The sequence below is a fragment of the Notolepis coatsorum genome (genome assembly GCF_963971535.1).
Source record: "Notolepis coatsorum genome assembly, chromosome: 3".
NCBI lineage: Eukaryota > Metazoa > Chordata > Actinopteri > Aulopiformes > Paralepididae > Notolepis > Notolepis coatsorum.
The window spans coordinates 108,416,265-108,442,348 of record NC_140167.1 but is presented as its reverse complement, the minus strand read 5'-3'; the positions used below and the strand labels follow the sequence as shown (position 1 = coordinate 108,442,348).

Below are 26,084 nucleotides of genomic sequence, written 5' to 3'. Positions count from 1 at the left end.
ACGGATATCAATAGTTAAGATGGACGTACTACCTAGAATCAACTTCTTCAGCTCAATGCTACCGTTACCCCCTCCAGAGGGTTACTGGAAAAAATTACACTCCTCCACATACAAATTTATTTGGAATAACAAACCACCACGTATAAAAAGATCCACCGCACAGAGAAACAAAGCAGACGGTGGTATGGCATTTCCAGATTTTTTCCACTATTTTAAGGCGTACACTTTAAGACCATTGACAACATGGTTTGATCCCCAAGCATCAGTATCCTGGAGAAAATTAGAAGAAAATATAGTAGCCCCACATAGACTGAAGGACATAGCATACACTAAATTATCAATTAAGCAATGCGAACGGAAATTTGGCCCCATAATTACTCATGCGATCCGGATATGGCGTGAAACACAAAAAAAACATTCTAATCCACATAAATGGCACAATCATACTCCCTTATTCAATAACAATGCACTCTTGATTGGAAAACGACCTATAAGATTCCCTATATGAGAGAAGCAAGGCATACACTCATTAGGTGATGTTTTTAACAAACAGGGTTTCTGTAGCTACAGTATGAAGAAATACGCAAAAAATTTAATCTCACCGAGTCCACAATTTTTTTTTACACACAGTTATTGTTATGTTTGAAGTCTCAAGGTGTTCCATTAAAGATACCAATTGAACACCACAGATACCACAAATTCTTCTATGAAAGAGAGACATTGAGAGGTTTTGTTTCAGATTTTTATCATCAATTACTAACGTCCTCGTATGAAACCCTCCACCTAGACTCCGTCTGGAGGAGGGATATACCAGACCTGGAAAGCGATTTTGATTGGCAAGAAGCCTGGGCAAATGTTCGATTCACATCAAGGAACCCAGACCATCAACAAATAAATCTTAACTATATTCACAGGACATACTTGACTCCTATAAGACTGAAAAAAATGGGTCTTAAACAAGACTCCAAATGCTCCTTATGTACAAATGGGGACGAGGGGACATTTATGCACATGTACTGGGACTGCCCACCAGTTAAAATATTCTGGAAAGAGGTGACCCAGCAATTATCAAATCTCTTAACTCTGAATATACCTGTACACCCCTCTGTATTACTGCTGAATGATGTTTTTGAGAATGCAGTACATCCACAGCTAAAAAGATTGGTTTTATCGGGTATCACAGTGGCTAAAAAGCTGATAGCATCACGATGGTTCCAACCGGAAAAAATTTGCCGAAAGGTCTGGATTATTACATATCTCGATGTGATTTATCAAGAAATATCTACAGCAAGAATTTTGGGTCTCAATGAATCAAAAATTAAAATGTGGTTAGAAGTGGTGGAGATAATAAAAGCTAGCATATAATGACAGTGTCTGGTTAGGAGCGTGGGATAATGGATGGATTATCCAATGGGGGGTCCGGGAGGGGGGGGTACGAGCTAGAGCATATGTGTGTAGGGTATTAGATAGCAGGCATTGGTGGTATATCCTGTATAAGACATTTACCTATATGGTGATTTCATTGGATGTGCACTGTTAATAATGCTTGTATATCTTATCGTGTGTTGTCATGTTTGTTTATATGTTTGTTTAAAAAATAATAAAAAATAAAACACAAAAATGCTACGTATACACATGAACACAACTCTCATCATACAATGAAGCCTCAAGTTCACTTTTACCACGTAAGAAAGAACACGGCTTAGGTAGAGAGAGAAGGACCTAAGCCCTTGGTTAAATGTTAGCACACATACAAGTTATACACAATAGCGACCAAAACAATTTTCAGAGAAAATGTAAACACTCTCAAGCAAGAACACTACCCTAGTGTGCAAGGCCCGCTAACCTCCCCACGGCTAATGCCAATGGTTAGCATAAGCTAACGGTTGACTCCAGGCTGGCGGTTAGCATAACAGCTAGCTCTTACCGGCCCGTTCGTTAGCTACCGGCTAACGCAGCAGTAAGCTAACGACTAGCTCTCACAGGCCTACTGTTAGCTGGGGAATAGCGATGCAGGCCTGGGCCCTCATTTATCAACGTTGCGTACGCACAGATATGTGCGTAACCCGTGCGTACGATCATTTCTAAGCAAAGTGTGGGACTTATCAATTTGAACTTGTGCTTGACTTTGTGCGTATATCTACGCACAGCTTGGAGCATGCGTAGCTGGCGCCCGGTGGTAGAATATGTTTACAACGTGGAAATAAGCACTGACTGCGCTCCGCGTAACTCAACTTGTTATTATTTTGCGCATAGATTGCAGAAATACGGGAACGTTTAGATTATATTTAAAAGACTTTGCCATTGTTAAAAGTAATAAGTGGAACCCCGAAGCTGTAAGCAGAATACAAGTCATATCATATGAACACCCACGATATAGTGTTCTTCCCCCTTCCTATAAGAAAGAATAAAAAACGCATTGCAACGAGAACAGAGGTTATTTGTTGAGTTTATGTGTATACAAAACCCTTGCAATAAATGTGTCTTAAATGAATGAAAAGCATACGCTCTGGATACAGAGCATATATCGTATGGGTGATATGACTTGTATTCTGCTTACAGAATTCCACGTATTTAGTTTTACAATGTCAAAGCCTTTTAATATAAATCAAAACGTTCCCGTATTTCTGCAATCTATGCGCAAAATAATAACGAGTTGAGTTCTAACAAAGAACATATTACATGCTGGGTAGGCTGATAGAGTAAACTATGATATGAATATGAATATGATTGTTGTGAAGGATCAGATTAAACCGAATATGTATATTTATTTATATATATATATTTAATTGTATTTGTATATCGTTTGATATCCCCTGTATATTCCTTGTACAATATGCATTGAATATCCCCGTTTCTACTAAACAGCCCATAATAGTTTCATTCTACCATTGGACTAGAACCTGGCGCCAGGTTGCCATACCCCTAGGTTCAAGTTCAATCGTGCCGCCTAACATGTCGAGGCAGCCCCCGGTTCCGCGCAGTAATATGCCGGGCGAAATACGTGTGGTACTATTTGTTCATAGCGCATATATATATGACGCTCGTAAAGTAGAACTTTCTTTTAGTCCAGTTCTTTACCCTCCAACAGAGTGACAGACGCAAAAGCCTCCCCACGAAGCACGTGCGGTGTAGTAGGGCCTACTTGGCCCAGAATAGGCATTGAGATATCGTGTAGATTAATAGTTGAATGGTCATAGTTTGGCACCATACCGTCGAGTTGGACGTATTCTATTAAGCTAATAATAGTCTATTTATGTATGGTGCATCGTTCGGTTCGAGTTCTACAGTTATCAGTACCCCCATCGTTCCTGACGTTATCTGGACGCTTATCCAGGCTGGTCAGACCCCTAGTGGTGATTGCATCCGAGGAGCTCCGGGTCAAGAGCGACTGGACCTGTATATTGGATTACTCTACCCGACGACGGCGAGCCTTCCACGGCTCTTGGATTATGCTTTATGTGCTTTGATTATTCCATGGATAAAGGCCAACACTGTCGAGTGTTGGAATTACCCCCCGGAGAGGACTACAGGTGAGGCGGCGCTCTACACGTGAGGTCGCACCACGTCTCTCCGTTGTGGACCGGCAGATACCGTTCCACAGAGGGTCCAGCTGTGTTCGTCTACGGCCCGAGGTTCTGTGGGCACTGGGTCTAAGACTTTGGATTCTCCCAAGACACCGTCGGCCAGATGGGATACCGCCAGCGACTTCTCTAACCCCCCCCCCTCCTACTGTCTTACAACCAGCGGGACCCCCCCCCCCCCCTTAGTGTATCCAGCTATAATTATTTAAGTACTATCGCTATCGTTTCCTAAATATTCCAGGTTGTATACTTACTCCCTGCGCAACCAGAGATTGGACATTCAATGTTGATTTACCTACGAATACTCATTTGCCATAAAAGTGCATACTTAACATTTCAAATCATAAATGTAATTAAGTGAATATTGTGTACACCCTTTGCTGTATTAAATATTCGATTTGGTCCATTTGTGTTGGTTCGTTTCATCAGGTGGGAAAGTGTTCATCATACTTATATCTTGTACTGGGTGGCCAGAAGTTAAAGTACATGAGGTAGTGGTATTAAATATCATATCTAACAATACAGTCAGGGAATTGTACCCCTCAGCTACAATTGGTCCTTCGAGCCGGATGGTAACTAGTGTAATATTAATATAGTGTTATTAATATCGAAATGGCCTATGATGAACACTCCACGAAACGATCCTCCTAACCTAGAACGCCCGCGGCGCAGACGACAGACACCTCAGTACTTAGAGGCTTACAGTACACTGTCAGTCAACTACCTAGCCTTCGACAAACGGTAAACATAGTAAAAGTAGAAAGTAAAATTATGTCTGACCTTAACAACCAGGTTTCCCCGACCACAGAGGCCCTAGTAGGTCCTAATGTAACTGACCAAGCCCACGGTGGAGACCAGGAGGGAATTGACATGCCTTTACCCCCCGCCACTACTAAAGAAGTAGTCCCCGACACGCCCCGGGAGGAAGACAACCCTACAGAGAGAGAACTCTGCACGGAAGAAGAAGAGGAGAGCGCCGAGGAACTAGAGCTCCAGGACTCCCCAACGAGTACCCCCAGGAGCGGTTCACGCAGGCGCGGCTCACCTCCACTACCGCCTTCCCCCAGCGAAGCGGAGAGGATACTACAACAGGCGTTCCTCGTCAGCCTGACAGCCTCTACCGAACGCGATCGGCTCCAAGCACAGACGCTTAGCAAGCGCGAACGTCTCCAAGCCCAGGCGACCAGCGAGCGCGAACACCTCCAAGCACAGCAACGGAGCGAAGAACAGCACACAAGTCTGGAGATGAGACGCTTCCAGATGGAAGAGAATATGGCAAGAGACCGCGCCGACGCCCAGCGCACCGCTGCCGGTGCCCAAAGAGACGCAGAGCGCGACAGACTACAAGCGCAACTAATAGAGCAGCTGATCAAAAGGACAACTCCCTCTCCCTCCGCCAGGGGCTCAAGGAACTCGTCGAGACAGCAGTCAAGAGCAGCGTCACCGCAACGAGCAAGCGACCCTGAACTTGACCAACAGACCGAGTCTAGACCCCCGCAGACCCCCTTCCCATACCGGTCCAAGCGAGACCCAGCTACAAGGAAGGAGCGGCCTACACTGCGGAGAAGCTAAATAAACGATTACAAGATCTGGAAGATTTGATAGAAGAAGAAGAGGGAGAAGAGGAGAACCAAGCCCGACGACAGCACAGTACTCCACCGGACCAGGAGGTCCCATATAGTCCAGGCTATACCCCCGCGGCGCTGCGCTACAGACCCCCGACTCTATTTACGGGTGAGCACGACGCACGACCAGCCCCGAGGAACAGTACCTGGACCAGCGGGCCATGGTACCCTGCCAGTACCGGCCCACAGCGAGGCGCAAGAGGGGACTCGCCCAGGAGGTCTCTCCCCCAACGCTCGCCGATGTATTCGCCATCCACGGCGTCATACAACGCCACGCCATCAATCCCAGACTTCGCCTATGAGAGTCGAGCACAGTACACGGAGCTCCGGATGTGCTTAGAGACAATGCTGGCGGATGTCATTGATGAACGCCACAAGTATGCAATATTATTGAAGCACCTGAAAGTACAGCGAGCACACAATATAGCGCTAGCCTATGCTACCTCCTCGACCCCATACACAGCGGCCCTTGCAGCGCTGGATCAAAGATATGGACGTATATGGGATTACGTAATCCAGGAGATAAGGCATATTGACCGCCTACCCCCAGCCACAGACAATCGCTCACTAGATGACCTGTCAATCAAAGTGCAGTCCCTGGTGGGGATGCTGGGAGCTCAACGGGAGAAGGGCAGGCATGAGCTGTACGCCAACTCTAACGTTGAGAGGATTTTGGAGAAGCTGCCACCCGCAAGACAGGAGCGCTTTCGGCGGCAGAGGGACTACCGAGATCCCGACGGCCCCGAGCCATCCCTCCTTGATCTGGCCGACTTCCTGGCGAGAGAGGTCAGCAGCTTACGACTGGACACCTTCGGGCGGAGCACGCCAAGCTCCAGAGAGGGACCCAGGAGAATAAATGATGGAAGAAGATCGGTGACTGTCATGCACCAATCAGAGTCAGTACCGAGCAGTAAGAGTCACAGCACCCCCTCGAGGAAGGAGAAGTGGAAGATAGCGTGTCCCTACTGTGAGAAAGAACACTGGCTGTCACAATGTGACACATTCACAAAGATGAATGCAGAAGAAGTGAGCCAATGGATAAAGTCCAACCGGCGCTGTTATCGATGTGCGCGGCCCCACATGGCAGCCGAATGCCGCCTAAAGAAAAGGTGCAGCCGGTGCGATGGAGCCCATCTAGATATACTACACGATAGTAACGGAAGACGGCCTACACCTGCACCACGGAGCGGCACCAAGGCAAGTGTCATGTACATTGACCCCGCCAGCAGCAACGGAGCTCAAGTGCTCTTAAAGGTAGTCCGTGTGACATTGAGCTACCAGGATAAAGTCATGGACACTTACGCCGTCCTTGATGACGGGTCAGAGAAGACCCTTCTGCTCGCCTCCGCTGCGACTCAACTGGGACTGCGGGGGAGCAAGAACGAAATGACGATTCGGACAATAAGAAGAGATTTGAAGACGATAAAGGGCGAGAATGTCTCCTTCACTATCGCAGCCAACGGGCAGCCAGAGCGACAGTACAAGATCACAAATGCTTTCACCAGCCAAGAAATAGGACTCTCGCAGTACACCTACCCTGTCACCAAGTTGATGGATAAATATGTGCACCTGCGCCAATTACCTATCCCGCTCATAAACGGCGCTACCCCGACCCTGTTGATAGGCTCCGACCATGCAGAACTCATAGTCCCGATTGACCGGGTCCATACCGGTCCCCGAGGCTGTCCTGCAGCCGTCGAGACCCGCTTAGGATGGACATTACAAGGCCCCCTCGCTAAATCTCTCAACCGAACCGCAGCCACTAGCTGCTTCCACTCCCGAACGACAGAAGAAGACACCACTCTCCTGCAGCATGTCGAGAGGCTATGGACCCTAGAGACAATGCCCTTTAAGAACGAAAAGAAAGACATTCGCTCTAAAGAAGACATTTACGCCATCCACCTACTCGAGCAGGGGACAAAGAGAGTCACAGTCGGCGGAGTGATGAGATACGCAACTCCACTCCTGAGGAGAGAGGGAATGCCCCCCTTTCACGCAAAGAAAGACGCCACGGAGCGCTATCTACTGAACACAGAGCGGCGCCTAGCCAAAGACCCCGCTCAACAGAGTGTGTACCGAGCTGAGATTGAGAAGCTAATCACAGCGGGACACGTAACAAAGATTGACATTAAAGAGGCCGATCAGACGACCGAATCATGGTACGTGCCGCATCACAAGGTCCATCACAATGGCAAGGATCGCATTGTGTTTAACTGCAGCTACCAGATCGGATCCCAAAATCTGAATAAAGAGCTCTTGCCCGGCCCCACACTCGGCCCCTCCCTACTAGGCGTGCTACTGCGCTTCCGCCAGGACAAGGTGGCTATAAGCGGGGATATCAAAGGGATGTTCTTGCAAGTGAGACTAGTAGAGGAGGACAAGCCTCTGCTACGGTTCCTATGGAGAGAGAAGATCGGAGATGAGAACCCATCCATCTACCAGTGGGAAGTACTCCCCTTCGGAACCACATGCAGCCCGTGCTGTGCTACATTTGCACTACAGAAACACGTCACAGAGGACCCAGCAGCAGATGAAGAGGTCCGACACAGTGTGAAGAACAGTTTCTACGTAGACAACTGTCTACAAAGCGTCTCGACTCAAGAAGAAGCCGAGGCTCTCCTAATCAAGTTATGCGCCTCCCTAATCAAAGGAGGCTTTGATCTCAGGCAGTGGGCCAGCAGTGACCCGCACGTATTGCGCAGCCTCTCCTCCGCAGACAAGGCTGCCAGCAGCGAGACCTGGATGGCGACAATCCCAGGAGAAGCCCAAGAAATGACACTAGGATTAGTCTGGCGCTTCAAAACAGACTCGCTCCACTATAGACACAAACCCTTGGCTCCAGAGCAAGGAAGGTCGGCGGCGATACCGACCACCAGACGGAGTGTGTACAGAACACTCGCCAGACAATATGACCCGCTGGGATGTATTCTACCTTACACCACCAGGGCAAAGATGATTGTACGAGCACTATGGGACAAGGACCAGGGCTGGGACGACCCAATACCCGCACACCTTGCCTCAACATGGAGAGAGTGGGAGACGGAACTCCGCTCACTCCCAGGTGTCAACATACGCCGCAGCTACTTCCCATCCACAGTGAGGCCAGAGACATGCGAGATTGAGCTACACGTCTTCAGCGATGCCTCCGAAGTAGCCTACGGATCGGTTGCTTATTTGCGTGCCCAAGAGATGGGAGGAGAGATACACACTGCTTTCATACTGGCCCGCTCAAGGATAGCCCCACGTAAGCAACAATCTATCCCACGTCTAGAGCTCTGCGCAGCCCTCGCAGGAGCGCATCTAGCCACGTTAATCCAACGTGAACTCACCATTCCGGTGCATAGAACAATCTTGTGGTCAGATTCCACGACAGTACTCACATGGATTAAGTCTGATTCATGCAGATACAAAGTCTTCGTGGGAGTCAGAGTCACCGAGATTCAGGAACTAACAGAAGAAGCAAGCTGGAGATATGTGGATACCAAACACAACCCAGCTGACGTCATCACCCGGGGAATGTCCCTGGATGACCTAACCCGTCACAACATCTCCAGTGACGGACCAGCATTCCTCCAGCTCCCGGAAGGAGATTGGCCTACGCCCACCCCGAGGGAAGCAAGTAGAGAGGAGGCTGAGAACAAGAAGCCTATGTTCTGTGGACTGAGCACTGTCGCCTCCACAGACCCGAACATAGATGACTGCATTACCCTAGAGAGTGCGCAACAAAGGACATTCCTGCGGCACCACCCAGAGATTCAGTCCACCACTGACATGTCAGCAGCTGACTACGAAGAAGCAGAACTTCTTCTACTACAACGAGCCCAGAGAGACTCGTTCCCCGATGAGCTAGACTGTCTACAGGGAGGAAACCCCGTCCCATCAGACAGCAGACTGATTCACCTGGCACCAGAGAGTGACGCACATAATCTCATCAGAGTGGGTGGTCGCCTGCGGAGAGCCCCTGATCTACCAGATGACATTAAGCACCCGATCGTCTTGAACAGCCGACACAAGGTCACAGAGCTGATCATAAAGAAATACGACGAGGATGTGCACCACGCCGGAGCAGAGAGAGTCTTCGCGGAGATCAGACGTCGTTATTGGATATTACAAGGGAGAGAAGCAGTACGGTGCTTCCAGCGAACCTGTCTAGACTGCCGTAAGTGGCGCGCGCAGCCCAGCATACCACGGATGGCTGACCTACCCCCCTGTCGCCTCCGAATCGGCGACAAGCCATTCCACTCCACAGGCATGGACTGTTTTGGCCCGTTGTATATAAAAAGAGGAAGAGGCACAGAGAAGCGGTGGGGTATTGTATTCAAATGCATGACCACCAGAGCGATACATATCGAGCTCCTTCCGACCATGAGCACAGACTCATTCCTTATGGCCTTCCGGAGATTCATATCACGGAAAGGACAACCGTCTACATTGTTGTCTGATCACGGGACCAACTTCAAAGGCGGAGAAAGAGAGCTGAGAGAGAGCTTCCAAGCTATGGGCCCAGAACTTAAGACCCACCTCGCTCCAGCCCAGGTTGACTTCCAGTTTAATCCCCCGAACGCACCCCACTTCGGTGGAACCTGGGAACGAGAAGTACGTTCTATAAAGACAGCCCTGTATGCCGTACTCGGAGCCCAGACTGTGGCAGAGGAAGTCCTAATGACAGTCCTCACGGAGATCGAGGGAGTATTGAACTCCAAACCCCTCGGTTACGTCTCCAGTGATGTAGCAGATGTCGACCCAGTCACCCCCAACACACTCCTAATGGGGCGGCTGGACCCCGCGCTACCCCAGACAATGTACAGGCCCGAAGAAGCGAACGGCCGAAGAATGTGGAGGTACAGCCAAGTACTAGCTGACAAGTTTTGGAGCAGCTTCCTACTTCACTACCTACCGTCTCTACAGACCCGCCAGAAGTGGGTAAAAGAGAGAGACAATTTGACAGAAGGAACAGTCGTCATGATAGTTGACCAGTCACTCCCCAGAGCTATGTGGCCGGCTGGCCGCGTAAGCAAAGTGATCACCGGTGCCGATGGCAAGGTCCGAGCAGCTGAAGTACTCGTCCAAGGGCGCACCTACACACGGCCCGTGGCAAGGCTCATAGAACTGCCCCGACTCCCAGATACTATCGATGATGACCATGACCCTATGACTTTGTGAGTTGACTGACCTTACAGCGGACCTTGAGTGGAAGACAGTGCGGTTAATCTGTCTCTGCTTAGCTAATTAGGTGGGACTAATTAGGGGGCGGCTGTTGTGAAGGATCAGATTAAACCGAATATGTATATTTATTTATATATATTTAATTGTATTTGTATATCGTTTGATATCCCCTGTATATTCCTTGTACAATATGCATTGAATATCCCCGTTTCTACTAAACAGCCCATAATAGTTTCATTCTACCATTGGACTAGAACCTGGCGCCAGGTTGCCATACCCCTAGGTTCAAGTTCAATCGTGCCGCCTAACATGTCGAGGCAGCCCCCGGTTCCGCGCAGTAATATGCCGGGCGAAATACGTGTGGTACTATTTGTTCATAGCGCATATATATATGACGCTCGTAAAGTAGAACTTTCTTTTAGTCCAGTTCTTTACCCTCCAACAGAGTGACAGACGCAAAAGCCTCCCCACGAAGCACGTGCGGTGTAGTAGGGCCTACTTGGCCCAGAATAGGCATTGAGATATCGTGTAGATTAATAGTTGAATGGTCATAGTTTGGCACCATACCGTCGAGTTGGACGTATTCTATTAAGCTAATAATAGTCTATTTATGTATGGTGCATCGTTCGGTTCGAGTTCTACAGTTATCAGTACCCCCATCGTTCCTGACGTTATCTGGACGCTTATCCAGGCTGGTCAGACCCCTAGTGGTGATTGCATCCGAGGAGCTCCGGGTCAAGAGCGACTGGACCTGTATATTGGATTACTCTACCCGACGACGGCGAGCCTTCCACGGCTCTTGGATTATGCTTTATGTGCTTTGATTATTCCATGGATAAAGGCCAACACTGTCGAGTGTTGGAATTACCCCCCGGAGAGGACTACAGGTGAGGCGGCGCTCTACACGTGAGGTCGCACCACGTCTCTCCGTTGTGGACCGGCAGATACCGTTCCACAGAGGGTCCAGCTGTGTTCGTCTACGGCCCGAGGTTCTGTGGGCACTGGGTCTAAGACTTTGGATTCTCCCAAGACACCGTCGGCCAGATGGGATACCGCCAGCGACTTCTCTAACCCCCCCCCCCCTCCTACTGTCTTACAACCAGCGGGACCCCCCCCCCCCCCTTAGTGTATCCAGCTATAATTATTTAAGTACTATCGCTATCGTTTCCTAAATATTCCAGGTTGTATACTTACTCCCTGCGCAACCAGAGATTGGACATTCAATGTTGATTTACCTACGAATACTCATTTGCCATAAAAGTGCATACTTAACATTTCAAATCATAAATGTAATTAAGTGAATATTGTGTACACCCTTTGCTGTATTAAATATTCGATTTGGTCCATTTGTGTTGGTTCGTTTCATCAGGTGGGAAAGTGTTCATCATACTTATATCTTGTACTGGGTGGCCAGAAGTTAAAGTACATGAGGTAGTGGTATTAAATATCATATCTAACAATACAGTCAGGGAATTGTACCCCTCAGCTACAATGATGATATAAAGGTATACTGGTCTGTCCGAGAATAGCGAGGAGTCGGATAGCCATTAAATGCCATTTGAGAATATAGGCTATTAATGCAAAGCGACGGCCTATAGCCTATACATATTATTTAATGTTTTCATAAGCGTAAAGATACAACAGGTAGATTAATGATCAAGTTGGTTTACTGTATGCAGGGCTTCGTAGGGCTGTGCCATGTGTTATTAAATATGCGCAAGTTACTGTTGCATAATGTAGGCTATGGCTGCTATTATATGTAATTCATATAGGCTACCTAATACCGACAACAAAATAGATTGTATGCCTCTAGTACAAATCATATTATACCCGGTAGCCAATCGAACAGAACGAATAAAGGCATTCATATTCCAGCATGGTTATAATGACACACTAACGCCAAACAGTGGTTAACGAACGGTCTTTATTAGTATTTTGAGCTGTCCAGGCAGAATTGCAGCAATGGTCTTAGGGAGTCTTGATATCTGACATCACCATGTACAAGTCCGCCAGCCTGTTATTTATCCCATAACACGGGTTGTGTCTTCTTGGTTCCGTGAACAATCTCGCTCGTGGAGTTTCTCATAGTTCGCTCGGGTCAGTCCATTATTTCACATCCCATGGGGGGTGTTTCATGACCATATATGGATAATCATGCACGAGCATTGACGGTAGAACAAAGAGGTATTTATCAACACGGAGGAGCGTAGGACCTGTGTACGCACGGTTGATAAATCCCAATATTTCTGTGCGTACACACATTCTAAATGCTGTGCTTACGTACGAACATAGAACACTTTCTAAGAATTGTTAATAAATGAGGGCCCTGGTCACTCAAAATAGCCGACTGCTTCCTCCTTAGCCCAAAGAAAAAGGACAGACAACCCAAGCCTCCCTCACAGGGCGTTCCTTGTCAGAGATACAGTGGCGTCAACAGCGAAGCCTCGATTATGCCGGCCGCTGCTGCCCTGAGCTCGGGGATAATTTTCTAACAAAAACACACCGAGCTCGCAACCTTCACGCCGGGAGGCCTCCCACTTTCAGCAAGCAGGATCATCATCAAGCGTGGCGGCAGAGGGCTTCCTTCTTTCAGAGACCAGGGACTTGAACCCTATAGACTCTGAATCGGGGCTCCCAGGAAAACAAAGCTACAAACTCTCTGAGGAGGAGCACTGTGTTGTCGTGGGGCGTCAAACAAGAATCCCCCTCCACACCGCTATGGAGAGGCCAACGAAGGGATTCTCGCTTGGAACCGGCTGGTTCTGCTAGGGACGCAAGCTGCGCAGCACCCCCGCACAACTGACACACCTGAGGCCCCGCGTCGCAAAGGCACCACCCACCCAGAGATCGGCTCTCTCAGCCAACCGCTTCAAGCAGCATGTTATCCAGTGGCCAGCCGGAGCACAATGCCCGCGGGGGGAACTGCTCAGCGACGCGCGCCCCAAATGCGAAGCGCCAGTGGCGGTCAGAATAATCTTCTAGACTCTCCGGTGGTGAAGACATTATATCGCTTTATTTTCTCGAAAATGTGTGAGAGAGAAAAAACAAAGATACAATATCAACGCAGCTCCTTTACTAACTAACTACTTCAGCACTAAACTAAAGCGGTGCTATACACATATATGTAGGAGCGGATGTGGGTGTGGCCAGGCAGGTGGGTGTGTACATGTGGAGAACGTTTTTCATTGCTAGTATGATTAAAGGGATAGTTCCAATAGAGCAAAGCGTAAGCTATAACGAAATATAACAGCAAATGTCAAATCTGTCCTGATGTATGGCTCAGAATGCTGGTGAGGCAAAATGAGACATGGACAAGACCAATGCTTTTCCACAACGGTGTCTGAGGAAAATCTGCCGCATCTTCTGGCCCAACACAATATCATGAGGAGCTGCACCGAAAAACTGGCTGTAATAGTCTGGTCCTTGAAATAAAACCGGCTGCAATAGTGTGGTCATTGAAATAAAACCGGCTGCAATAGTGTGGTCCTTGAAATAAAACTGGTTGCAATAGTCTGGTCCTTGAAATAAAACTGGCTGTAGTCTGGTCCTTGTAATAAAACTGGCTGTAGTCTGGTCCTTGTAATACAACTGGTTGCAATAGTCTGGTCTTTGAAATAAAACGCCAGTGGCTCAGATAGGACAGGATACCAGAGGTAGCATTAAGATGGACACAGTTGAAGGAGAGCTGAGAGAAATTAATGAGGCAAGAAGACACAGAGAGTAGCTAAAGACCAGGCTGAATGGCGTCGGATCGCCAAAGCCTTATTTTCCAATCGGGAAGAAGAGGGGTAAGCAAGTCATAAAGTAGTTTTTTTGGCCACATTTTCTTTCACATGTACGTCCCTTGGAACTGAAGTGCTCCCATTTATTTTGATGCGCACCTCAGCTCCATCACATGCTCGCCTCTCCGACCTGCTGCATTTTTCCACATTTCAAGCCTGTTCTTGAAAGAATGGAGAAGCTTTAGCATCCAGGCTTTGATGTCCAAAACAGCTTCGTCATTATAGAGAAAGAAGGAGAATGAAGGCTGAAGGGACATTTCCCTCACTGTCCTCTAAAGACAGACACATCAGATTCAACCTACGTTTTTGCCTTTGTGAGCTACTGAGCTACAATGAGGCGATAATTGTCACACTTATGAACAGATACACTGGAAAAGAGTGACATCTGAAAGGCTGCAAATTGGCCCCATTCGAATGTCTTTTACAACTGTTATTCATTTATAAAGTTATTAAATAAGCAATCAAACAATCTTTATGCACATGGTCAGACAGCCTGGTTAGGTAATCAAGAGTGGAGATAAGAAGTGCCTGCTTTCCCTCATGACTCCTTCCCTTATGTCCCAAAGATCTAAGAATCATAAAGTCCCTCAACAGACCGCGTGTATACATCAGCACTGTCTTTTACTGTGTCCTGATCTACCTCGCAACTCCTAACTCACGTTGCAGACGTCACACACATGTCACACACATGTCACACACATGTCACATACAAACCTTCACAGGATTCCCTGTTTCTTTTCTTTTCCTGTTCTTGTTCGTTTTTTTGTGGGCACTTTAATATTTTAAATTTTAAATTTATTTAATATCAGAGTTGTCATCATGGATTTCTAATCACATGGTTATGACATGATGATAACAGAGATGATGATGACGATGATGATGATGATGATGATGATGATGATGATGATGATGATGATGATGATGATGATGATGATGATGATGATGATGATGGGGATGAGATCCACCAATCTGGTTCTCATGGCTAAGCGTTGTGTTGGCACCATGTTCACCAGTGCACTGCCCTCACTGCTGTCCTCCTAATGTCTGCTTCCACCGGCTTCACACAAGCATTCAACCTCCATCCCCTCCATTTAAGAGGCCCATGTCATCTCTGTATTTCTCTAGATTCAGATTTTAAACAAGAAGCTGGACTTCAGTCACGTAGAGTCAAAGTGCGGTTCCAGGGATAATCTGAAGCACTCTCCCCGCGGAGGCAATGTATGTACCCTTCCAATCTTTACTCCCTTCCCCACATCCCCCCCCCCCCCCCCCCCCCCCCCCATTCCTGATGAATTGAAAATGGGGGACCCTGATGTAAACAAGACGAAAGTCTTTCTCTGGTCTGCATCCCCTTAACAATTGTGTGTATTGAGCTGTACTGTATTGTACCCATTCTGCAATCTGTTAATAAAGTTTTCAATCAATCAATCAATCCCCTCTCTCTCTCTCTCTCTCTCTCTCTCTCTCTCTCTCCGATACCACTATTTCACTTCCGGTGCCGATTCTGTGCACTAAACTTTCAACATCGGCCGACACACAGAGTACTGATTGCTATCCATCACTTTTACTGAACTGTATAAGTGATGGATCGGTTTGGGGTCATTGGACAAGAATGATTGAGATATATAATCAACTAGAGAGATCTAACATACTTCTATGTTATTAAAAATTAAAACAAAAACAAAAAAAGATGACAATAAAACAAAATGCAACAAATCAAGTTACTTTGCTTTGATTTCTGGCATCAGTGGCATGGTACAGTACACGTTTCTTGGTATCAGGTTTTAGTATTGGGGAAATTCTCTGATACCTATTTTAGCCTGGAATCTGACCCATATACGATACCAGTATTGGTATTAGTGTATGCCTATATTAAAGGCAGTTTTTTTTTCAAATGACACACTTCCTATGTTAGCCACCTCGCTACTAGGGCTACCAGTACCCTACCAGTCCTCCTTGTTTTTTAGTTATTTGTCCATTGAATACTTTTTCTCGTTTCAGTTTACAGCTGTCACCGTACACTATTACACTTATACACTGATCACTACTCATTACATGTTAACACTCCTTTCACATAATCTGTTTGCCTCCCAAATACCCCCTGTATTCAGAACTGAAGTGTCCTCTTCTTGTTGGTCATCTAGTTATAATATATACCCAGTATATAGTGTATATATGTACTCTAGTTGTAATATATACCAGGTAGAGGTGTATATGTACTCTAGTAGTAATAATATACCCAGTAGTATACATTCCGTATCCAGTATTGCTGACTCATCAACATTGCTGCATTCTCCCATGCTCGCCATTCAAAAAACATATCATGGTAGTTTGATGGTCTAAATATATGAATTATTTACCATGGTACTGCCATGGTAAAAGTCATGTATCACCACGGTACAACATTTGGACTTGAATAATACCATGATATAATCCAATTTAAACCATGATACGAATGGTAATATCATGGCATTGTATTAAATACCATCATACTTTTCATCCTCGTGAGCTCCCAAACAATGTTTTCTCTTTCTCCATTTATTTTCTTGTATCAGATGTTACACGCATTTTTCTTCAAAGCTATCAAATCGTCTTGGAGTTGGGCACAGAGCAGGCTATGTGAAAACTACATACGAAAGAGAGTTGATTGGTATCTCATGTGGTATCTCATGTGTTCAACGCCAGGAGCCCTATTGTTTGTTCTCTTCATGTTTCCAGCCGTGACCCTCCAGCTCAGATGAGTTCTCTGGCCATCTTTTTTCTTGCCTTACTCCTCGCTCCCTCTTTCCTCTTCTCTCCCCCCCCCCCCCCCCCCCCTCCTCTCTCTCTCTCTCTCTCTCTCTCTCTCTCTCTCTCTCTCTCTCTCTCTCTCTCTCTCTTCAGTCATGTCTCTTTACCTCTCTCTCTCTGTATCTCTTTCTCTCTCTCTCTCCAGTCCTGTCTATTTACCCCCCCCCCCCCTCTCTCTCTCTTCAGTCCTGTCTCTTTACCTCTTTCTAATGTGGGAAAAGTTCCGTTGCTATGTTGTGTATCAGTGTTTCTGTGTCACTCCTCCTTACAGCTGCTCCCTAGCCAGACCCTCTCTCCAGGAACACAGTCTGACTGGGTTTCAAATACACTAAATAGCTTTGGCTTCCATTTCACCACATTGGCCTTGGTGCAGGCTTACGGGTCAGGGGATGTTGTGCTAACGTTTAAGCTTCCTGTCTTGACAATCACTAAAAGGTTAGACAGCTCTGCCAAGGACAAATCAGAGGTCAGGCTGGATAAGTAAAAGAGGGCTAGCTAACACAGTCCACTTAGCAGTCCAGGCATCTTGGAAAGGGCACATTCAAACATTGGCATTCAAATTTTGACGGTATTGATGAAATATTGCAATTATTTTAAAGGAACACACCAACATTATGGGAAATGCGCATACCGTCTTGTCCAGAGTCAGACAAGAAGATAGATACTAATTTCCTCTCTGTGCGTTCAGTAGAGGGCTATCCGGCTGCAAGCTAGCCCAGCTTAGCACTAATGAGTGGAAGCAGTTACAGACCACTAGCCTATCTTAAAACTGCAAGAGAGGTGTTTCTGGCTAAGAGCTAGGCTAGCTGGTCCGTATCCGCTTCCATTAATTTGTGCTAAGCTAGGCTAGTTTGCAGCTGGATAGCTTTCTACTGAACACACAGAGAGGAAATTGGTATTTATATTATGATCCGAGTTTAAGATATTGTGATTATTAATATCATTATTTTAGGCCTTAGGTCTTACATTTAGATTATACATTAGTTTAAAACCAGTGTAAAGCAGGTCTGCCAGACTCTGCTCTATCTCGCTTTCTCTCACTTGCTGTTGGTCCCCAGGGCGCCTGTCTGTGGCTGCCCAGTGTTATATATAAGTGTTATATGGGTGAAATGCAGAAGAATCATTTCTCCATGGGCATTAATAAGAAAGTACAACTTCACTTAGATTAAAATGACCCATATAGCAGTCTTCACAATATGGATACCGAATTTTTTCTTACTGCTATACCGATATCACTTCAACGTATCGATTTTGCCCTATTTAAAAATAAAGTGCCGTGTCACAACCACCCAACCCCTCTCCCTCCCCCCCTCCTCCTTGCAGGTTCTCATCCCCAGTGTTAGGCTGGACTATAGCCATGTTCAGTCTAGGTGTGGCTCCCTGGACAGGAGGGGCTACTCAGCGAGAGGTGGACACGTGAGTCTCGCACTGTACCTCCATTATCCTTCGGTGTCGCTTTTGTTTTTCTTCAGCGTTGAGCCTTTTCTCTCCTCCACTTCGTCGCTTCGTAGTATGTGATCAGTTTTTCCTCTCGTTCTCTTGCACTCATTCACCAGAAGGAGCAGCGTTGTTGCTCCTTGCCTGGTTGCTTTTGCTCTTGGCACCTTCTCGCTGTGGTTTTTGTGTCCCGGGAGGAAAGGAGGTTGAATCTTGGCAATATTTTCTTCACTTCCATACTTGACTATATGCAGTAAAGATGACCAATGAATTGATTGTTTGATTATACTCTCAGACAAGAAAACCGCAGCCTGACACAAATCCCAGCTACTCCATTTCTGCCTTTTAACCTTCACATATCTTTGCTAGCATTTCGCATGTGTAAGGGACCACACGTACGTCAATAATAAGCTAACTAAAAAAGCATAGGCTACTTGATACTACGTCAAGTGAAATGGTGATTCATTTTGATGGACATGTCAAGCTATATAACCCTAAAAAGTTCTCTAAAAAATAACCGTTTCTTCTAAGACTGTGTCTCGTGTGATTTCCTTCCACTGTGTTTTTAGACCTGTTCTGTTTACCGTCTCATTCATTCACTCCTTGTGTAAATCTCTCCCCTTTCGCTTTGGGTTTCTTCCCCCTTTCTGCAGATCCTCTGGGTGTGTATTAGCTACATACTGTAACCGTCTCTCAGAATGTAATGGACTGTTATCTGTCTTTGCCTGTGACTAACTTCACTTCTGCATTCTTGTTCTACTGCCCCCATCTTCCTGTTCTACTTCACTTTTTATTGGATATATTTGACATGTTTGTGAACATGCCAGTATGGGCAAAAACAAACTAAAAAGAAAAGGTAGCTACCTTTGATTTGCAGTCCGAGACAACACAGTCACTGCACTCCAGTAGCTTCTATATTCAATCTTGATATGGTCGGTTGCCATAACAGACACCAACAACACTCGGAACATGTTGTTTGTCATTTCGATAGTGGCTTTCCGTTTTCCTGGGGTTAACCTGACCATAAGATATAAGTCGGTCAGAATAGAGAAGTCCGCAACCTGTCATTCTGAGCTAATCGCTACGTATTCACATTCAAACCGCTGCCATCACATGAAAAATATTCTGGTACAGGTCAGATCTAGACATTTTAAGATGGGTCACAGCCCCAATGTTCTCACAGAGTTTATCCACCACTGGGAGACAATGGACCTCATTCACCAACATTGTCTTAAGTCTTCTCTTATGACAATCTCCTTGGAAGTTCGTAAGAGAAAGCCTAGGACAGTTACCCCCGGATTCATCAATGCATGGAGAGGTTGTCTTAACTTGCCAAATGATCACAGCTGCAAACCCCCGTGAGCGTGTTCTTGTAGACCCGATTTGCATACAGACACGCCCCTCCAGCTCATTATAATGTGAGGGCCGTGTGCAAAACGAGGGTCAGCATTGCATGTGCTGATCCCCGTATTCAACATGTAGCGCGGAAACACTTTGTGACGGATCAAAATTAGATTAGATTCAAATGTATTGTCATCAGCGGCTGGGTGGCACAGCGGAGATTGCGCTCGTCACCAATGCAAGAGACTCTGGTCTCGAATCCGGGTGTCAGCATTGCTTCCGGCTTGGGCCAGCCGTCATACTAACTCAATTGGCAGAGTTAGAGGGTGGAAGTCGATGGGTGGGGATTTGGACGTTGTGGACAGCGACTCCTACAGGTCAGTTGAGGGACGCCTGCACAGCAGAGACAGGAAGTAGCGGGGGTAGTGTGAGCCTCCCATGTGTTACACCTCACCACTGAGAGTCCGCACTGGCAGGTGAAAAGATGTGACAGGCTGCCTCCTCGTGTACCGGAGGGGACACGTGATGCAAGGCTTCTATCCTCCCTACAACCGACCAGTGGGGGGGCATAGTCGAGCAACGTTCAAGACAGGGGAGGGGAGAATTGGAAATACGAAATTGGGATGGGAGAAAAATAGAAAATAAGGAGAAAAAGTGGATCAAATTTTTTTTTTATTGTCATCATACAGCACACTATAACTATAGTGGAATAGACTGTATTAATATTTCATATTTATACCGTCTTGTTGCACGCTCCTGGCCACCTGCCGCAGCGCACACGCGCGCATACTGTATAGGCTACGTGTGTAATGACTTGTTTTATTAGGAGATCGCAGATACTGTATGTGCTGCCCTATAGTAGTCATATTGTAGAACTTACAGTACACATCTTAGCGTGACATCTTAAAGGCCGCCACAGAGTTGGACGTACTGTGAGCAGGCTGGACTCAGCAGAGGTCCGTGCGGACTCCGCATCGTGCACCGGTGTCACGATCACACATAAAGTGAGTTATCGAGAACACACAAATATATTATTTATTAAATCTAGAATAATTAAACTTGAAGACATGGTTAAGTTTCAAACAATGTTAATTATGTTTAGGGCAAGAAATAATACACTGCCAGAAAAACTACAAAATCTTTTTCATTTAGAAAGTGAGTTTAGTAGGAGAAAATACAATTTTATCAGTTTGCACGTACCACACTTAAACAGATGTGTCCTTCAGTTATTGGTGTAAAGTTATGGAATTCTCTCCATAGCGAGCTTAAGGGATGTAACAGTGTTTATCAATTCAAAAAAATGTATAAAAAAAAAATATTTAGTCAGTATGAAAATCAAAATGTGATTTGAATAGTGAGATCTTTTTTTTTCCTCTTCTCTTTCTTTTCTTTTTTATTCTTTATCATTATTATTATTATTTAAATTTTTCTTGTTTAACTGTGGATTGTGTTTCTTTTATAATGGTATAAATGATTATTTGTGTAAATAAGGTTATACGCCGACCATTAAGAAAATACATGTTAGTTTAGGAATAAGGGGCAGGTAATTATAAGATTTATTCTTCTTCCTGCTCCTTTTGTCCATGGAATGGCTATTTATGATTTTTTAATGAAGAAACTATGATTGTATTATTCCATGTGGCAAATAAAAACTCTGAACTGAACTGAACTGAACACAAAAGGCTGCTTGGCATGGTTGGTTGACATCGACCTGCATTAAATGTAGTAAACTGGCATGAGAAATGTAGGAAATTGGTACACGGTGGTACGCTTGACTATGAAACCTCAAAACGAGTCCAGCCCACTCGCAGTATGCCCGACTCTGTGGCGGCCTTAAGATGTTACACTAAGATGTGTACTGTACGTACGGTACCTACTATAGGGCAGCGCATATACAGTATCTGCGATCTCCTAATGAAACAAGTCATTAGGATAATATAAGCCTACTGTTCATTCATTACGCACATAGGCTATACTGTGTGCATGTGTGTTTGTGTGCGCTGAACAGGTGGCCAGGAGCGCGCAACAAGACGGGTGGCCAGGAGCAGCTTAAATCCTACTCTTAGCTAAGAGCGAATCCAGGAGAAGGCACCGTTCGTGAATCCAAAAATCGACCAGAACATTTCTTAAGTGGAGCTACGAAAAAATGTGTTCTGATCTTTTGTCTTAAGTCCGTTGGACTTACTTCTTATAATGCCATTTGTCTCCCAGTGGTAACAAGGGAAGCCATTTTCAAATGTTTCTATGTCGACACTGAGCCATCCTCTTATTATTCTTCTAAGGTCAAATATGCCATAGCCAATATTGTCATGTATACAATATCCCATAATGCATCTCCCTTCAGGTTGTTGACTAGTACAGTAATTTACTTAAACTACTGATGACAGTTACACTTGACCTCCATCTGACGGTCATGGGGGGTGGGGGTTAGTGTCAGTGTATATGACCCCAGAATGAACTGTGACCCCTGACCCATGTCGCCCTCATAGGTGCAGATTCAGAACAAGAAAATCGACTTGAGTCATGTGACCTCCAAGTGTGGCTCGCTAGACAACATCCGCCACCGGCCAGGTATACTTATCTCAAACCCCGCCTTCTTTTCTTGATCCTCCAATCACAACTGCCTTTCTAATTTCTGCCATCTGCTGGTCACATCCAGATGCTATTTTCTTAATTTTTCCGGTCACTAGTATGAAGTCACACACATAATATCCCTGTGATGTGTCTCATATGGACAGACATTTAGTGATAGAAGCAATATTTATGGATTTATCTGTGTCTGTTTCTTCACCATAGCTCTTTTTAGCCAAGTAACATCAAGTGTAAATGTATAACTTAAAAGGAATTCACATAATGTTCTTCCTGTGCCCCAGGACAGTTAAGTCATTATGTGTGAACACGCACCACTCTCTCGTAAAGCTAGAAATCAGAGACCCTCCAATTGGTGATGTCACCGGGATGTAAAATCATGAGGCCATGAAATGTGACCTGACTGAACTGTCCTGGGGCACAGCAAGAACATAATGTGAATATTTTTTTAATGGGTGGCATTCCCCTTTAAGTAGCTTTAAGTAGTGGTTTTCATACTTCCCCTGTCCCCTCTCTGTTTCCCAGGGGGAGGTCATGTGCGAATAGAGAGTGTGAAGCTGGACTTCAAAGACAAGGCCCAGGCCAAGGTGGGGTTCCTGGACAATGCACACCACCACGCTCCTGGTGGAGGCCACGTGCTGTTAAGTGTCACCTCCTGGCCAGCTGCCCTCCAGGAGTGCTTCTTGACATTTCAGACCTTCTGTTGCTAGGGAGACAGCTTGGGTCTGTCAGCTGCTTATATCAGCAAACACTGCAACGGGAGATTAACTTATTTAGAATGCTTATTTTGTCAAGTTTGAAAAGGTTTATAGACCTGAGCTGTTCCCCTAGCAACGCAATTCCACTGAAAATGCCTATATCTCAACATGTCCTCAGCAAAAGCCGTCCAGGACCCTTGAAATGTGGAGGAATTATATCACAGCTGTTTTGCAACGATCACGCAATGATAAACAAAGTTTGAATACAATTGACTAAAATCTAAATAAAATCTGACTTTTGGTTAACAAGAGGTCCTTCTTCTAACTTGCTCACATGTGCGTTATGTCTTCCCGCCATCTGTCCTCGTCTCGCTCCTCTAGATCGAGAGCCACAAGCCGCCACCGCTCCGAGACACAGCCAAGGCGCGCATGGACCACGGTGCCGAGATCATCACCCAGTCCCCGGGCTTGTCTGGCTCTGCGTCCCCCCACCGCCACCGGGAGAGCCACCTGTCCTCCTCCGGGAGCCTCAACATGCAGGAGTCGCCGCAGCTCGCCACCCTGGCTGAGGACGTCACGGCGGCCCTGGCCAAGCAGGGCTTGTGAACCGCGGATCCCTCCTCAACCTCCACGGACGTCATCCTGTTCCCCCTAAACCTCCGTCCTGATCACCAATAAATGCTCCACCCACCCCCCCCCCCCCCCCCCCCCCCCGCCCAACCCCCGCCCCCCAACCCTCTCCTGCCATCGTGGGGTTCCTCCTACCACCAACACCACCCACCAAACCACAGCCTCTAAAGGCACCGCCTCCCCCTCCTTCCCCGCCACAACTACAAACACAGACTCTTTCCACAACTAGAGACTCAATTTAGGAAGTATTGTTCTTTGGTCCTTATTTTTTCCCTATCTATTTCTGGCGTAAATGTATATATATTTATGCTTTTCTCCCGTTCCTTATTTGGTCTCTTCTTTTTAAATGGTGGATAGAGTAGTTCATTCCTAAGCACTGGCCTCAGATCAGCTGCAGCGGTTTGCACAGAATAGACTTGGTAAGGACCAGCATTTTTGGTTTGGCTGATCAGTGATCAGTGCTTGGAAGCAACAGCAGCCTTTTCCATGTGGCCACCACACCGAAACAGCACGTGTTGTTTTTTGCTCAGTAAAAGTGCATGGACGCGATTCCCCCCAAAACCAAGCATCCTTACCACAAGTCATGCTTGCCCAACATCTAATATACAATATATACAAATATATATAAACATGTATAAATATACAAGCTAATCGCCAGCCACGTGTCTTCAAATGGATTTCAAAGATAAATTACAGTCCGACTATAACTTATACCTGTAAAATTGCATCATTGCAAAAACTAGATCAAGTTATGATGAGCATGTATTGATTCTAGTACAAAAAGAGGCTATTTTGTATTTCAAACTAAAAGATTTTAGTAAGTTATTTCCCGAATCCTTGGATTAAAGAAAAACTTGTGTTTTTTTTGTAGATATTAGTGACCTACAATGTTATGCTTGGTGACGACCTCGGACAATTGTTTTGGTGTTGCTAAAGGAGTGCATATCTCAGTCTTGTTGAAGAGGAGTGATAAATGTACACTTTCTCAATAGTACCATCTAGTTCCTATAAACAGTGGTATACAACACTGCTTAGCTTACAACATCACAACAATATCACACCCTGGGGCAGAAGCTCATTCCACATATAAAACATTTCAGAAAGTCTCTGGGGCTACAGTACAGATAGCTTAGATAATCTTTATTGCGGCTGTGAATAAATGGAATGGATGGTACACCCGCCACCGGAGGCAGCCTGAGATTGCACTTAGTAGGACCAGCAGTTGTCTCAAACCGCGTTGTGGATGAAGCCATGGTGATGGCGAACCTGAGATTTCAATAAAGGAAGCAGCTATTGTTGGACAGTGTTTGCATCCCAGATCCTATGCCGGGCATATGGGGATGCTAATGTATAGGGGAGTTTTGTGGCAATATGAGAGGGAAGAGAACAACCACAGAAATCAATTTAAAACGAAGAAAGAAAGGGGAAAAAAAAATTTCATAAGAGAACAAAACGTTTGAGGAAACTCGATTGCATCTGTCAGATAATGTGTTCGGTAAGCTTTTTTTTTTGGTTTGTTTTGTTCAGTGCCACCATTTGTGGTATATTCTGCCCCCTTCCCAAATACCCCAGCCCCACCCCCCCTCCCAACCCAACCCACCGACCCCAATTGGTTTGCTTCTGTGTTATTTCTGCATTCCACACCTCCCCACCCTCCAACCACCCCACCCTACCCCAGCAACTGTAAATGTATTTAAAATGTCAAGTAGATGTACGCAGTTTTTCTCCTGTTGATATGATACTGATTACAAATGCTCTTAACAATTAATATAACAATAAAATAAGGATAAAAATGTATATGAGACCAGCGTCTTCTTTTTTGTTCGTTTTTTTTTACTCTCAGAGTGAAGAAATGGAAGCCAAGAAATCAAGAGCCTCAGAACATACAGTGATGGGAGTTTGTGAAAAGTTTATTGTGAAACAACAGAGGAGAGTATAATAAATTAAGACTCCAGGGGGGGGGGGGTGATTTGTTTTGACAGTCCAGTCCTGGGGCCAAGCCAGTCACTACCTCTGGCAGACAAGAGAGCCAGCCAGGTGGCGGGGGATGGGAAGTGACCCGACTGTCCCAACCTTCCCTTCCTCACCACCACACCGCCGCAGAGGATTGGAGACACCCGCCGTGACAGGAGAAGGAAGAGTGAAGGAACGTCTTGTGGAAAAAATAGGACGGGTTCCAATGGAAATGGGGGGAATATAGACAGAGAGAGCGCAAACAGTTGGACGAAAACGGGGGGAAAAAAGTGTAGAACAAAACAAATCAAAATAACCGTTTAGTTAACGACATCTCATAGTCCTTAGTTCCCCGTGTTTCCTCGGGCGGCCGCTGGAAACAGCGAGTGGATGTTGTCTTGACACCATGGGGTCTGCACTTATCCAATACTCAGAACTGCAGGCTCCTTAAACGGACATGATGTGTTTGACAAAGGCTGCAGGTGACGC

At 46.0% G+C, this 26,084-nt stretch overlaps 2 protein-coding genes across 2 annotated transcripts in view; one reads left to right on the top strand and one right to left on the bottom strand.

Moving 5' to 3' along the window:
• Positions 1-23,618, top strand: part of map2 (microtubule-associated protein 2) — a gene marked incomplete at both ends in the record, with an annotated part of 117,919 nt that extends 94,301 nt beyond the window's left edge. Inside the window, 5 exons of the mRNA XM_084311336.1 lie at positions 15,283-15,375; positions 18,271-18,363; positions 22,215-22,296; positions 22,840-22,949; positions 23,394-23,618. Coding sequence (XP_084167462.1) covers positions 15,283-15,375; positions 18,271-18,363; positions 22,215-22,296; positions 22,840-22,949; positions 23,394-23,618 — 603 coding nt within the window. The remainder of the gene's footprint in view (positions 1-15,282; positions 15,376-18,270; positions 18,364-22,214; positions 22,297-22,839; positions 22,950-23,393) is intronic.
• Positions 23,619-25,534: 1,916 nt separating this feature from the next.
• Positions 25,535-26,084, bottom strand: part of myl1 (myosin, light chain 1, alkali; skeletal, fast) — a 6,458-nt gene continuing 5,908 nt past the window's right edge. Inside the window, 1 exon segment of the mRNA XM_084310210.1 lies at positions 25,535-26,071. Within this exon segment, the coding sequence (XP_084166336.1) occupies positions 26,043-26,071 (29 nt within the window). The 3' untranslated portion in view covers positions 25,535-26,042.